Source organism: Solea solea, chromosome 16 (assembly GCF_958295425.1).
Source record: "Solea solea chromosome 16, fSolSol10.1, whole genome shotgun sequence".
NCBI lineage: Eukaryota > Metazoa > Chordata > Actinopteri > Pleuronectiformes > Soleidae > Solea > Solea solea.
In genome coordinates, this window is record NC_081149.1 from 10,059,765 (window position 1) to 10,075,352 (window position 15,588).

Here is a 15,588-nt window from a genome sequence, read left to right on the forward strand (position 1 = left end):
GGAAAATCATGTAGCACAGTGTCATTTATTTCTTTATTGTTTTATTTTTTACCACACAGTTGGTTGAATACAAAGTTGAATTTTATGAGAAAAAAAAGAAAATAAATCATTAACACGTGATCCTTCGTTTTCATGGACTTTTAACATTAATTACAAAAACAACACAATAATAAATACGTGCAATAATAATAATAATAACAACAACAATAATAATAATAATAACTTAGTCAATAGCAGATTGCAAATATAAAATAAATAAAAAATATTGTTACTTTAATGTCAAGTTAAAGTCAAACAAAAACACAGTAGCAGAAGAACGTTAATAAATAAGAAGATAAAACGAAAATGAGGGAAAGAAATTTTATTGAATTAAGATGGATTATTTATTTTTTTTATCAGGTAAAACATTTTTTGGCGAGCCCAGCCATGTCTGATTCCGTGTGTGTGTGTGTGTGTGTGTGTGTGTGTTCCTGGGCCTCGTCACGTCGTTTTTTTGCATAGATGTGAAACAACTGGATTGATATGCTGAAGAACCGATTTTTCCAAAACCACCCAACTACCACATTTCTTTCGATTCAGCATCTGTTTATATTTTATGATTTAACACACACTTACACACATACACACCCTCTCTTTCACTCTCTCTCTCACACACTCATAATCTCGCGCGTCAAGGCGAGAAAATGTGATTTGCATTAGCTTCGTCAGTGATTTTTCTCTGCTTTTCTTAGAATATCTGCCAATGTCTCAGTGTAAAGCCGCAGCCTGTGATATAGTGGGGTAAACTTTGACTGTCAGTCATTCAAACGCAAACAAACACAACTCCACATTGAAACAATTCAAATAATGTGATCAAATCTCATCAGCCTTTTAAAAAGCTGGGGGGGGGGGGTGCTTTTGCGCAAAATAAGACAATGGATTCGATTTCCATCCAATACATCCCAGACAATAGCAAACCGAAAGTTTAATAGTGTTGATTAAATTAAAGAAAACAAAACAAAACACACCAGTGACACGAGTGTAACATCTCTCCAGAATGCCTAAATGTGCTGTGGACAGATTGCTGATTGCAAGGAGACGCTCAACTTGGGCGTTTAATTGTGAAAAAACGCGTTCAGTTCGTCGTACACGGGGCCCCGTTCGTGGTGTAAGTGCATGTCGTGGTAAGGCAGGACGTTTTCAGAGTGAATGCCGCTCCGGGCCCCAGAGGAGCCGAACACCAGGTTTTGGGCCCCAGTAGGTCTGGAGCCAGGCAGGCCGGAGTATTGCATAGAGTAGTGGTAGCCCTTCTCGTTGTCCGGCGACGCGGGGCCTTGGTGCTTCAGGGAGAAGTTACCATTGACGCACAACGGAGGGCTGACGGGCCCCTCATACTCGGGGCTGTTGTACTCCGGGGATCCACTCCCGCCGTACAGAGAGTCGTAAGCCCCGCTGTAGCCGTGCGGTCTCAGTGGGTGCGAGTTCGAGCCCGGCTGGCAGTGCGGACTGGACAGACGCGCACACTGATAAGGGTAGGAATGCATGGAGAAGGATCCGGACGGGTACCTGCTCCCGTCCTGACACTGCTGCTCAGTCAGGAAGTTACGGGAGTTCAGCTGCAGGCATCCTGCCACCAGGTTGGTGGTTGGCTGGGACAGTCCCTTACACAGCGTCTGCACGTACGCGACAAGGTCGGGCCTTTTGCCGCAGCGCAGTATCTCCGACAATGCCCAGATGTAATTTTTAGCCAACCGCAACGTCTCGATTTTGGACAGTTTTTGCGTTTTGGAGTAGCATGGCACAACTTTACGCAGATTGTCTAGAGCAGAGTTCAGGTCGTGCATGCGGGTGCGCTCCCGCGCGTTGGCCTTCATCCGTCGCACTTTGGAGCGCTCGATGCGGGCCGGGGTCATTTTGCGCTTCTTGGGGCCCCTCTTCTTGGGTCTGTCCCCCTCCATGTCCTCTCCGTCGTCCTCTTCGTCGAGGTCGTCGTCCTCGTCGTCTTCCCCGGCGTGCTCTGATTGCGTCCGGCTGTCTCCCATCAGGTCAGAGTGATCCATGTCGTCGTGTGTGTCCTGGTCGTCGTCCTTCATCTTGGAATCATCGCCATCGCTGTCCTCCGCCCAGCCCGAGTATTTCTGCACCTCTGGCAGCAGCGATGGGTCACTGAACAACCGCGTCAACATTGTGGCTCTGCAGAGAAACACAGACAGACCATCAGACTTTTACATTCACCTTTAAACCTGTGCCGTTCTTATAGCAGTGTTATTATTAATATTTTTAAAAATCCCTAATGTCAATGTCACAATCTCACAATGTTATATTGTAACATGTCCAATGTCACAATAAGACATTCAAACATAATAACGAAGGAACAAACTTAACGACGTCCCCATAATAAAAGCGTATTGTGGCTGTAAGTGATATTTTAATTTCCACTGAGGGGGTGTTAACTTCACCGTGGAAGGTCAATAAATCTCGTTATTCATACGGTTCATTTTGGTCCTGTTTCTCCTTCATTAAAGACGATTTAAATCGTGCCTTTAATTTACTTTTTTTAATAAATACAGAGAACAGAAATCATCCCTTAAAACTTCGCGCTGGGTCACAGCCAGACGAGTCCCCATTTAATTCCCTGCTGTCATCCGCGTGCCCTGTCGCGTCCTCGCTCAGCGGGTCCCAGCGGCAGGGGCCACATTACAGGTCCCATGGGGGCCCCACTTTCACTCCTCCTGACGCCCATATACACTCCTGGCTGCATTCCAGCACTATTCATCCACACCATGCATGCACCTCTCCTCAGAGGAGGCAAAGGGGGGGGGGGTTATTTAATTGATGCACCGTAGCTCCGTTTAAAGTCAGGGTGATTATTAAATTAAGGCTTAGAGACAAATCCAAAGTCAACCTGTAATTTTAAGTACCATGCATGCATGGCCTTTCAGGCAGCACAGCCAAGAGAAAAGCTACACTTATTGTGCTTTTTCTTTCCCCCCCTTGTTGGTGTGTTTATTTTTATATGAGCATTTTACGCATACATTTAAACTGCATCCTTGTAATAATAATAATACTACACGTTAGCGAACGAACCACCGTTAAATTGTTTAATATGACATTAAAATAATAATAATGATAAACACAGATTAAAAAATAGGTTCTGACAATGAGAGAAAGAGGCTGCATGTTTTCACTTCCCATCATTATTATAATGCAGTAGCAGCAGCAGCAGCAGTGGATACAGAGTTGCAGCACATGTATGTTAAGGTAGACTGTGATGGTTGGTTAATTATCTCGGGGTGTGTGCCAGAGGCAAAATCTAGTTTTTAAATCTCAGGCTCAGGAGGTTTGCTCAATTAGAAGAGGGGGAAACAACCCAACAACAAACAAACACAACAACATTTAATTAACAGAGCGTGCAGCTAACACGAAAAAGATTTCACACATAATTCAGTTATGCACGAGTGCACGATACTCTTACGCATGGAAACCGCTTGTATCCATTTTTTAGCCATCGTTAAAATACATATGTAATAATAATAATAATAATAATAATAATATACAAACATCCAAGCTTTGAAGAGCCGTGCGTCCACGCTCCCACTGTCACACCATCACGCGCGTTAAAAGACAATGTTATGACGAGACAGATTGTGAGAGATAAAAGTGGACAAACAGACATAAATCACGCCGCCGCACACTGCCTGTCACCGCCAATGGCGACGTCCCACCCTTTCATTTGCTCCGAGATTGAACATGCAAATCATCGACAAGGGGTGGAGGGGGGGAATTAAAAAAAAAATCATCAATAAATCTCCCATGGAGCGCGTGGAAGGACGTCCTTCTCTGAGGAGCTCCAAAAAGATGTCCCACGCATGCAGCTGCCGAGTCTTATCCTTTTGTCTCTCTCATTCGAGGTCCAGATGCAGGAATGTCTAAAAATGAATATGATAGTGTCCGGTGTGATGAGACTACAGACTGCTGCTGCTGCTGCTGCTGCTGCTGATGATGATGATGATGTAAAAGGACATTCCTCCAAAATATAAAACCTCAGAGCTGCTCCATGTAGGAGTGGGATCGGTTACGAGGTATTTTTGATCATACGCTTTTATAATCCAGGTAGATTTGGATGTCAAAAGTTGAAGGGCACACATACGCAGAAAGAGAGAGGCAGGGAGAGAGAGAGAGAGGGGGGGATGTGGGTGAGAGAATAAGAGAGAGAGAGAGGGAGTGCACTGAAATCAATTAAATGGCAAAAATGAATAATTTTTTTTTGTCAGATTTGGTTTAAAAAAAATAATCGCCATCGCCAGAACAAGATACTGTAACTAAATTTAGTATTTGGTCGATTTAGTGAAAGCGAAAGTCAGTGACAGACTGTAATATGGATCATTATGGATTAATGCCAATTGATGAGCCTTTCACCTCACAAGTTATAAGCAGCAAAAGTGATTTTAATTCACCACAAGATTCTGTTAAAAAAAAACCTAAACAGAACTAAATCAAATGCACATAAAATCTGATTCTTATATTAAATGTCTTCTCCATTTTGTCAAGTATCCAAATCCACATTTTTTTGGGAATATTCTTGTTTATGTTCCAACTTACCTCGACTCGAGCTCTTCACTGGGGAATGGATGGAGGAGGAGGAAGAAGAAAAAAAAAACACGCGCTTGACTTTCAGAGCATCTTAAGGGACCGAGCACGAGCGAGCGAAGCAACGCTCCTTATCAGTGTGAAGGTGCAGGAGGCGCGCGGCTCTTTTCTTTCACTGGCTCTGATGATGATGATGATGATGATGATGATGGTGGTCCTCTCCTCCTCTCCTCTTCTCACCCAGTGCGCGCACTCGAGTAACCAAAGCTTGTGAACGACCGTGCGTCTTGGCGCGCCTGTGTGTACAAATGTGAGTGACGACTATGTGTGTGTGTGTGTGTGTGGCAATCGTGAGCTACTGGGGACGGGGTTACATACCAGCTAAGGGCTGTGATGCCAACGCGCATATGGCTGGCACGTCACCGGCAAGAGCCATCACATGAGAGCCCGGTGATTGACATGCGCCCGCATTCGGAGAGATTTGCCCTCCCGGGGGAAGAGAGACACGGAGAGAGAGAGAGAGAGAGGAGAAAGAGAGAGTGAGGAGGTGGAGGAGGTGGTGGTGGTGGTGGTGGTGGAGGAGGAGGAGGGCTCCGCCATCTGTCACCGCGCTCGCGCTCACACAGCCAGAAAAAAAGAAGGAAAAACAGAAGAGAGAGAAAGAGAAGAGAGTGAGAGAAAGTAAAATGGTGGAACAACAGAACTCGTCGTTGTTGACCCGTGCTGCTGCTTCAGAGGATGTTGACAATTTGTTTTATTTACACCTGTGAATTTCCTCAGTCACCTGCCACTGTTACTGTTCACTATTAAAGGTGAGCTGCGAATGCGTTATGGGAGTTAAGTATGATGAGCTCTATTTATGTCTCAGCCTATCTAATTCCCAGCAGGAGTGTTGTAGTGATTGCGCTGCAGGGGTCACGCTGAGTCTCAGCTATTATAACGTATAGTCCATGCACTATAGTTTTATGTGCATTCAGTGACAAAAGCAGTATATAATACATGGAATGAGCTGCAAAACACAGTTTCACTACAGACACTGCCTTCTTTAAACACATTCAACCACATTTTATGGACCATATAACCTTTTTTAAGGGGTTTTGGATAAAGGATCTCGTTGGTATGGCCAGTATACGTCTGCACTTTATTATATCTCTCGTTTTTACTCGCTTTTAATTACCTTCTTTATATAGTTTTATATCTGAAATTGTCTATGTAGCTATAACTACCTGTGCTGCCATCTTGACCAGGAACTCCCTGGAAGAAGCTATCTTGTCTCTCAATGGGACCTTAAATAAAGGATAAATTAAAAAATAAATTGTGACCTCAGGCCAAACAGAAGTGCTGCTGTTAATCCCCATCCACACAAACCAATCAATCAATTATCCCCTCTCAGTGATTATCCTATGTCCTCCTCACACACACACACACACACACACACACACACACACACACACACACACACAAGTGATCAGATTAAGAAGATAATGGGGATAATGCCAGATAAAGACATGTTATAAAATGGCATCAATTAACGCCTCTCTGCGAATGAAAGGTGGGCAAAACTGGGTTGATTCGGGAGAATTACCCTCCACCGCAGAGGCAGCAGCAGCATGGTGTTAAGGGGGATGGGGGATGCATTATAAGTGCATTAAGGCCGTGGAACAGAAGGCATATTGTTTATTTATTTACCTAATCAGATTATGCTTTGATGTATTCCAGGGGAACAACAACCAAAACCGATGGTGATTTGTTGTTGGGATTCGTGTGGGCACATCACTGGGTGATGATGATCCCCCCCAACCCCCCACCCCCTCGCCAATGCCAAAAATATTCAAATTGCATGACGTGTATGTGTGTGTACATAAGTGTGGAGATCAAATGTTTGACTGGTGGCTGAGTCCAAATGTAAGAGCTTTTCCTTGAACTGCTGCTGCTGTTGCTGGTGGTGATGGTGATGGTGATAATCCCAGTGAGAGCTGCCTGCAGAGCATGCATCACAGAGAGTGGCAAAGAGACATAGAGCTGCACTGACAAGAAGGGAGAGCGAGTAAGTGAGACCCAGGTGTGCAGGCCCACTAGGGATGTATGAAAAATGAGGAGGAAGGGGGGTGGGGTGGGGGGGTGTAGCTGCATGACAGGGACTGGTAGGAGATGACAGAAGTGCCCAAGATTTAGGAGGAAGAGGCATGCTGCCACATCAGTCGCTGAAATACAAGAATTCCTTATCCTTTCCCTTGGTATCCCTTGGTATCTCTGCATTGTGTCCATCCAGGTTTAGAGGATTTCTCTATTTAGCAGACATTAGTGGATTTAATGTGGGGAGAAATGAGCTCAGTGGACACCACGATCCAACTTGGCACAGAAATACCCACCGGGCTTAGAGGAAGGGGACCTGGAGGCTGAGAAATAGCTGATAGAAGCTCATCCCGTCCTTGGGCCTGCACGGATCACCCCTACGTCTCTTCAACTATGTGGTTGTTTGGAGGACTGCAGGGTCATCCCTTGGTGTCACCACAAGTGTGGCAGCTGGACTATAGGGAGTCGTGATGCTGCACATTCACTAATGTGTCTCATCTCTTTTTGGTATGAGGGGAGGGTAACCTGGCACTGCCCCAAACTGTGGTGGGGTGATTGTGTCAGTGTGTGTGTGTGTGTGGGTGGAGGGGCATCAGGCTGCACTGCCAGCCAAATCATTGCCCTATCCTTCCTCAGCTGCACTGACAATTAGGGGGAGTTTCGTGAGGACAGTGGCCATGAGGGGGTTGACGCTTCTCAACAAGTCCCCAACAACCTTCAGGTCACCTTGCCAAAATAAATGTTAAATGTCAACAGTGTGGCTTTGGCCAGCACTGAGCTCAAGGCAGCTGCATTCACGGAGGCTTTAGTCCGATAATGAATCGCTGAAGGAGCGGAGCTTGTTTTGGAATTACGATATATCAGAGTGACTTTGCGTCCTGTTTGTATGTGGATTAATGTTTAATAAGGGCCGCCTGCTGTGTATGTGTGCTTCTCTCTCTTCATAGGCTAAATGCGTGTGAGCAAAATGCAAAAACTGGAAGCCGACATCTAACGGTGAGATTGTAACAAACTGAGGACTCCACACCTCACTTTACCAAGCATGTCAGGGAACTACGGCGGCCTTCCAGCAAAGGAAGTAAGCTACTGCTTCAAACTACACATAAATGCTTATTCAAAGGCTATAAAACATACTTTGTTTTCTGCCAAAAAACCCTCCTAAATATGCCTCACTAGACCTTTAAGATGTCAGAATCTGACTCACTTATTTCCCCTCCATGGTCAAATGACACCAAATTGCTTTTCAAAGTCATGAAGCCACACCTCCATACTTTTGTCATCTCCCCCCTCTCTCTCGTCTCCCTTCCATCTTCTCTCACTGTCAGACATGAGAGGTGATGACCTGCACTTCACTTGTCTTTCTGGAAGAAGTGCAAACTTCTGCTGGCACAAATATGAAATACAACACGCACACACACACACACACACACACACACACACACACACACACACACACATGGATCCACCCACCCCCCACCAGACTCCCGGACCCCATCTGCACTCTCCTCTCTCCAGCCCCCTAATTGCATATGCACAAATGCAAATGCCTATTAATTAATTACTTGACTAATTAGTGCAGTGGTATTTTAGAGCGATAAATCAAGTGGAGATGGGGCCGAGGACGGCGGGGCATGGAGGGAGGCTGCGAGGAGCATCGACAATGAACCCACGCCAGAGGGAGTGCTCCGACTGTACTCGACTATTCGACTGGGGAGGAAGAGGAAGAGCACATGAGTGTCAGGTGTGGAGCCCAGCTTAAAAATTGTCCTGAAGGTGTTAGCGAGGACAGAGGACACGAGAGCGAGAGAGAAAAAGGAGGGGGAAAAAAAATAGGTTGCATATGAGATATGACCTCTGCTCTGCCAATTGTGTCGTCTCCTGGCATGTGGCCAAACTTGGATGCTGTTTTCCCACAAAGAAAAAGACATCAGTCATGTAAGAATAACAATAATAATACAGCTCCTCCTACACTCCTATGAATATACTGATATTGTAAACCTTGTAAACCGAATAGTTCAATGAGCATAGCAGTTGGCAGCGTTTACACCGTGATACTGATGTGATAATTGTGGCATCTGTGATTGGGAGGTGAATAATTCTGGCAGCCGCAGTGAGCATGTGTATCTATCTGTGTGTGTGTGTGTGTGTGTGTGTGTGTGTAGGTGTGCCAGGCCCCCACCATAGGTGCCCATGGAGATCTCCGGACTGAAATATTCATTCTTGTTTGCTCGCCCAGACAGTGTGGTCCTAATTGCTCCATCAGAAAGCTCCACCTCTCCCTCTCTCCCTCTCTCCCTCTCTCTCTCGTCTGGCTTGGCTGCAGCGGATGACAAACCTTGTCTGGGAGCATGATGCCAGTGTAAGAATGTGTGTGTGTGTGCGTGCATGTGTGTGTGTATGTGCGTACTTCCTGAGGTTGGTAGATTTGTGATCGGCTCCCCCCATCCCTCACTTTCTCACGCATTCACAAACACCAAAGCTTGTTTTTAGGGAGTGGTTCTTGTCATTGTGTGTGTGTCACAGTCTCCATGTATTATTATAACTTCTCTTCATGCCTCATTCACTTTGCTTGTGTTGCAGCAGAGCTCACTATTGATCTCCCTGTCAGTCAGTCTGTCTGTCTGTCTGCCTGTCTGTCTGTCGATCTGTCACTCCTCAGGGTGTATGTGTGTGTGTGTGTGTGTGAGAGAGAGAGAGACTCTGGAGTTTTTCATCAGTTCCCGTGCCAACCCAACCCGTGCCCGGCCAAGCTGAACCATCTTGTGGGATTTTTGGCTTTTAATTATAGTAAGAGAGGATTAATTATGGCAGTGGAAACAAGGGGCCATGCATTATTGATGCTATGAGTGAAGGGCTGGAGGGGGTAGAGGGTGCTAATTAAATCACTGCCCTACTGCCACGTCCTCCTCTGTCTCTGCCTCCACCATGTCTTCCACCTGCTACACCCCACCCTACTTTACAAACCCTTGCACCCACCTCTTATATACACAAATCCACAAACAGCGCAGGCTCAAACAAACACACATGTTCTCTCTGTTAGCTTCGTTCGTCTCTTTGCTGGTGTACTCTCCTCCTGGTATATGACCGCACTAAATGACCAAAAGTTGAAGATTGTCATTCACTCCAGTCTCACAGTTCAGGCTTTCCATCACCTTCATGAATCACAGTCTCGTAGCAGTCATGAGGATTTGTATCTCTTCAGTTTGCATTTTGCAGTGATGAATAGTCAAGTCTCCCACAGCAGTGACAAGGTCTAAATCTACTTTCATCCTAAATCAACACCTCAATTTCAGTTTCAGCCCTCATGAAGAAATCCTTCACCAGTCACCAAATGTGACAAAAGGCTGCCATCTATTGGAATTCGCGTAGAACTACCGCGTTTATGCATCTGGTAATAGTCATGGGTTTGTATTATGTATTATCTGAAAACACTGAAGCAGAAACAGCCGTTTTTAACCATAAAACAACCAAAGCAAACCATTCAAATAAATAAATGATGATTAAAAAGTACACTGAGCACACTTTATTTTAGTAGTTTACTGGTCATATGGAGCTGATCCTTGTTCACAAGATGATAGGATCTTATTGGGATCTTAAATGGTTTAGTTTTAGTTGAGAGATGGAACCTAATATAACATCTTTTTACAAGAATAATCCTTTAAATATAGGATGCAGCTATTAGCTGATTGGGAGACAGGTTCTCCTGCTTCTACATGGATGCTAAACCTAGAGACAATTTGCTTCTATTTTGTATTTTTATTTTCATATTCTTATTTATTTATCTTTTTTTAGTCTATTCCTACTTGTCTACCTCTGACCCTTCTGCTGCTGTTACAAGTGGATTTTCCCCAGTGTGGATTCAATATCGTTGTTTCACACATCTTATCTAATTAAGTTTGCTCAACCTTTACCTCACATTATTTGTTTATGTTCTGATTTGTCTTCCTTTTCTTCTTCCTGTGTTTCCTCACACATTCCCGACAAATATCGGTTTCTTTAGTTCACTGGAAAACAGTGTATGTCATGAGTGAATTCCCTTCCTGTTCTTCTGCAGTATTTTTGGTCATATTCTCACTGTACTGCAGCACATTTCTTCTCCCGTGTGTCACGCAGCAGCAGAGATACTGGTTTCTGGAAAGCCTCTGTCAATCAGACAACATGGATGAAAGTCAAGTGTGCAGGGTTTACTTATAATATCCCTGGTTTACAAAGTTCGTCACAGTGATAAATCAGTTCATGAAAACACGTACAAAGGTGTTATTTGCAGTAAGTTAATGCATCAAAAATGCTAGACTATGTTGAATGAAGGGCTGCACGGTTGGTGTAGTGGTTAGCACTCTTGCCTTTGCAGCAAGTAGACCCGGGTTCGAGCCCCGGTTGGAAGAAGGGCCTTTCTGCATGGAGTTTGTATGGTCTCCCCGTGTGTGCGTGGGTTCTCTCCGGGTTCTCTGGCTTTCTCCCACAGTCCAAAAACATGCAATATGGGGATTAGGTAAATTGGACACTCTAAATTGACCATAGGTGTGAGAGTGAGTGGTTGTTTGTCTCTATGTGTGTGTGTGTGTGTGTGTGGCCCTGCGAACTGTCCAGGGTGTACCCCGCCTATTGCCCTATGTCAGCTGAGATTGGCACAGCACCCCCTGTGACCCTCTGGTGGAGGATAAAGCAGTAGATGATGGATGGATGGATGGATGTTGAATGAACTACTAAATTTCAGCTGCTCTATAGGCGTTTGACCTGAGGGGGCACTACTGAGCCATTTTGCATTGGTTTTTCACATTTGCATTATTTTAAAAAAGTTCTGCCAGTTCTGATTTGCGTGCCAATTTCCGCCTGTTTTCACGCACGTTTAGGGGGTCAAATGAGAGATTATGTGGAGAGAAAAATAATAAGAATTCCTAGAATAACAATAGGTCCTCGCACAACTGTGTGAGTGCTCGTGCCCTAATAAAAAGGCTGAGAACAAATGATGTGAATCAGGAAAAATAGAGCAGGGGTCTGCAACGTCCACAGCACCTGCCAGTATTTATTTGGGTGAAGGGACAGAAATGGCTCTTTTAATACTAACGTTTGCAGACCCCTGGACTAGAGAAACCTGTGGCCTGTGGCATCTATGAAACAACAACGTTTCATAGATGCCAGAGCTAAATTGTAATGTCATCAACACGCCAGCAGATGGTGCATGTGCGTCTTTCAACACCAACACAACACAATATTAACTATGATGAGTGATGACCTGACCTGCCAGGCAGTGCAGACTCTTGCAGAGTTTCCCCTGCTGCAACAAAGTTCATACCAGTACTGTAACAATGATGTGTTACATAACCAGATTGGGGAAATGTGTGAGGGGTGTGAGGTTGTTGAGGTTGGTGTTGACTGACATACATCTCTTCTCCTCATATAACCCTCAGCCGAATTATAAGGACACCTGCTCTCACAGTACAAAGCCTGTGTGTGTGTGTGTGTGTGAGAGAGAGAAATCCTGATTAATGGAACATTTCACCTTTTACAGTGATGGTTGACCCTAAAATCCCCCGTGCACCTATCAGCTTATTACGCCTGCCAGATACGGAGAATTAGGCGGCGTGAAAGACAATCGCTTGGGATTGGAATTTAATACTGATATTTGTTAGACAGTTTCTTTTAAAGCTGTAGTGTATCACTTTTGCTTTTTGTTCTGTGTCTGTGGTGACACAGACTGATGCGTTTTACAACGCGACTGACCGAGGGGGAAGGCGGAAGCGAAACGCTTACACTTAAGTAAAGTGAGACGGCAGCACACTTTAGGTTATTAAGGCGTTAATATGACTAAATAATATATGTTTAATGAAGTATAAAATATATGTCGAATGAAAAAGCCTTGAAAAAAAATGAAAAAGGACTTCTTCCCACTCCCTTTTGAACATGTATGATTTAGATTGACGATTCATCTTTTTTCTTTTGTCATTTATAGTTTATGTACATCAAAATAAAATAAATTGTCATCATCCACAGAAGTTACACCCTAGCGCTTTGTCGGAGATTGGCACAGTGGTGCAGTGTTTACTGTTTCCACGTTCAAATTTTAAATTAAATCCATCCAAATATATTTTACATAGTTGTCCATGGAGGATAAAGCCGTAGACAAAGAATGAATTAATGAATGAATGAAAGATAAGATATATATATTATTGTCATGGTAACACAATTGCACAGTGTATTAACTCTCAATGAGAAGTGGTAAATGAACTATTTCAGGTTGTATTTGGTAGTTATAGTAAGTCAACTATTATCCGTCATAGCAGGGAGAGTGTTCTGATCTCTTGCCCAGTCTGTCTCCAGCGTCTGTGTGTCAAACATTTCATACAGCATGTCCCCACTTGCTCCTGGAGATATCGTCAAGCTCAGTGTTGTCAGGCTCAAAGTGTGACCGACGTTCAGGAAGTTTTTCCTCCGGCTCTGCCAGAGCAGCCATTTAATGACGTGCTTGAGACATAAAACACAGAGGAGCGTGTGTCTGACACGCACACACACACACACACACACACACACATACACACACACGTGTGTCTCTGCAAATAGACGGGGTTAACAAAGCAGTGTCACAAGCAGTACTTGACATATGAGAGTCAAGTGGGGGGAACAAACAAACACATTACACAATAAAGACATCAAACAATGAATTGCAGTGGGGGAACAAATGTACACAACATTTTGAAAATAGTAAAAGTTTTTTATAAAGGAGACTGCACATGTTTGTGGTTATTTAATATTTTAACCCTTTAACGCCTAAGCCTCAAAATGTCTGTCTGGAGTTTTTTTTTGTTTTGTTGTTGCTTATTTTCACCATAAAAAGGCCAGAAAATTATCCTGTGTAGTAAGTGCTTTTGCCAATTTTTCCAGAATAAAATATTTTCAATATAATATCTGGCAGTTATTTACAATTGATTGCATGTTAAAATAGTGTTTTAATCATTTTAAACATTTTATTTGAAAAAATCCCAAAAAACTTTGTAGTTATTCATGAACACCAGATTGTGCATGTTAAATTAGAATTTTGGCCAGTATAAAACAGATTTAAAATAACTTTAGTTTGAGTTTTTGTCTCAATATCCAAAAACCAAGAGATGTAAACAATGTTTTTCCAACTTTCTCCTCTCTGGTGACAAAGACGCTGATTCCTGCAACAGTGCGAGAGAAATTACAGTGTCGTCTGCGATACGCTCGGTGTCAAAGGGTTAAATATTTGTCATTGTGTGTTACTCAGATCTTTATCAAAGTGTTTTACTTTCTCTGTGGTGCAAAAAGTCAAACAGCTTCCCATTTTAATCCAACCTAACCCTAACTGCTCTCACAGAGCTGCAGATGAGGAGCAGGCGGGGCAGAGTAAAAACAAAACCTCCAGGACTAAATATTGTTGGATTTCACAAAGAACACAATGTGTTGTCTGATTTTTAAACAATCTGATTGTCTGGTGCGTGTCTGGTACTATTCTCATCCAACCGTTATGTATTATTCAGCATGATGATGGCTCAGTGTACTAACATATCATATGTGGCAAATGTGGTTTAAAGGTTACTATATGTAAGATGTGCAGCTAGAATTTAAAACCGTAACTGCATTTCGAATTAAACATTCTGGAAACTGGAGGTTGCCAGGTAGTTTGTGGAATAAATCCCACACTGTCTGAAAGGCAGATCTATCCTTTTCCACAACATAAACAGAATTTGCAACCTGTAAATTTTAATTGAAACTGTGAATAAACTGGCTGTATATGTTTTTTTTTTAACATGTTGTTAAAAAAACATGACCTATCACAATTAGTTTCTTACATACAGCTCCCTAAATTGACCTCATTTCTTACATAAACTCTAGTACAGTGCAGCAGTGAGACCTACTTTTGTCTGATGTTTATGTTCCATCAGTAAATGGAGCTTTTACAGTACAAACAAATGCATTTAAGTCATAAAATGTATCTTATAGAGTAATTTTGCTTCGTAAATCCACAAACCTTATTCCCGATAGATACATTTTATTTTGCCAGAGAATTGGGCTTATTTTTGTATATTTAATGCCTCCTTACTGGAGTCTCAGATGCTGTTTACTGTGCCAGCCTTTCACTTGCTTGATCAGCCCGTTTGACTGTTTTTTGTAGTGTTGTCTTGGCCCGTGCTCCCAAATTTGTTCACTTCTTCGTGCAGCTATAGTGGTGAAAACATAACATCACTAGTGCCACTGATAAGCAGAACTGTGGACCCAACATGCATGTTTACTGTGGCAAAAAAAAGAAAACAAAGGAGTCTTTTATAAATGTAGACATTATTAAAAAAAACAAAACAGGTGAGGACAAAGCAAAAACAGCCAAAAACATGGGGGTGGTGTAAAAGATGTGAAACAAAGCATATGATCTGATAACGGAGAGTGGGAGCGCTGAAAAAACACACGAGGGACGCGGCGAAGATTGGACCCATCGGGGTGGGCAGACGATCACAGTTACTGGAAACAGACAAAAACAGGAAGCAAACAGACACACAAATAACCATGTTAGTAAAACAAGAAACTAACATAACACAAACAAAATCCCATTTTCCTTGGGAAAGGGCTGTCACCAGGTGATCAGTTCTTTCGTATAGTATTACAATCTCACTCACAAATACAAATACATGTCAGCAAATTTGTTTTACAGATAAACGTCCAAGTCGTGAATCGATAGTGTAGGCTCTGGGAGGCGCCTGTGTTTGCTTTGTATTCTGCTCAGACTTTGGTGATTTCCAAACTCCATGAACTCCTTGAAAATCCACAAAAAAAGGTTAGGTTAGGACTTCATAGAGTGACAGAAATGTGAAACTCTGCAGACTAAACGGTCTGTGTTGTGGTTTGTCATAAACTTGAACCACAGAGATTTAAAAAAATAAATGAATAAATAAATAGATTCAATAAGGAGTTGCCACCTGCAGACATGTG

At 43.2% G+C, this 15,588-nt stretch overlaps 1 protein-coding gene across 2 annotated transcripts; it reads right to left on the reverse strand.

The window, feature by feature from the left end:
- Positions 1–346: 346 nt before the first annotated feature.
- Positions 347–4,971, reverse strand: LOC131475619 (neurogenic differentiation factor 2-like). Of its 2 annotated transcripts, none has more exons than XM_058653850.1 (2): positions 4,582–4,971; positions 347–2,172 (listed from the first exon to the last, which is right to left on the reverse strand). In XM_058653850.1, the coding sequence occupies exon 2, from the start codon at positions 2,163–2,165 to the stop codon at positions 1,095–1,097; it is 1,071 nt and encodes a 356-aa protein (XP_058509833.1). In that variant the 5' UTR covers positions 2,166–2,172; positions 4,582–4,971; the 3' UTR covers positions 347–1,094. The 2 variants fall into 2 exon arrangements, with proteins under 2 accessions (XP_058509833.1, XP_058509834.1); XM_058653851.1 differs by lacking the exon at positions 4,582–4,971 and adding an exon at positions 3,541–4,535.
- Between the last annotated feature and the right edge of the window lie 10,617 nt (positions 4,972–15,588).

Bases quoted from the DNA above. Each gene is read 5' to 3' on its own strand.
- LOC131475619 (XM_058653850.1), bottom strand. From the start codon at position 2,165: ATGTTGACGCGGTTGTTCAGTGACCCATCGCTGCTGCCAGAGGTGCAG.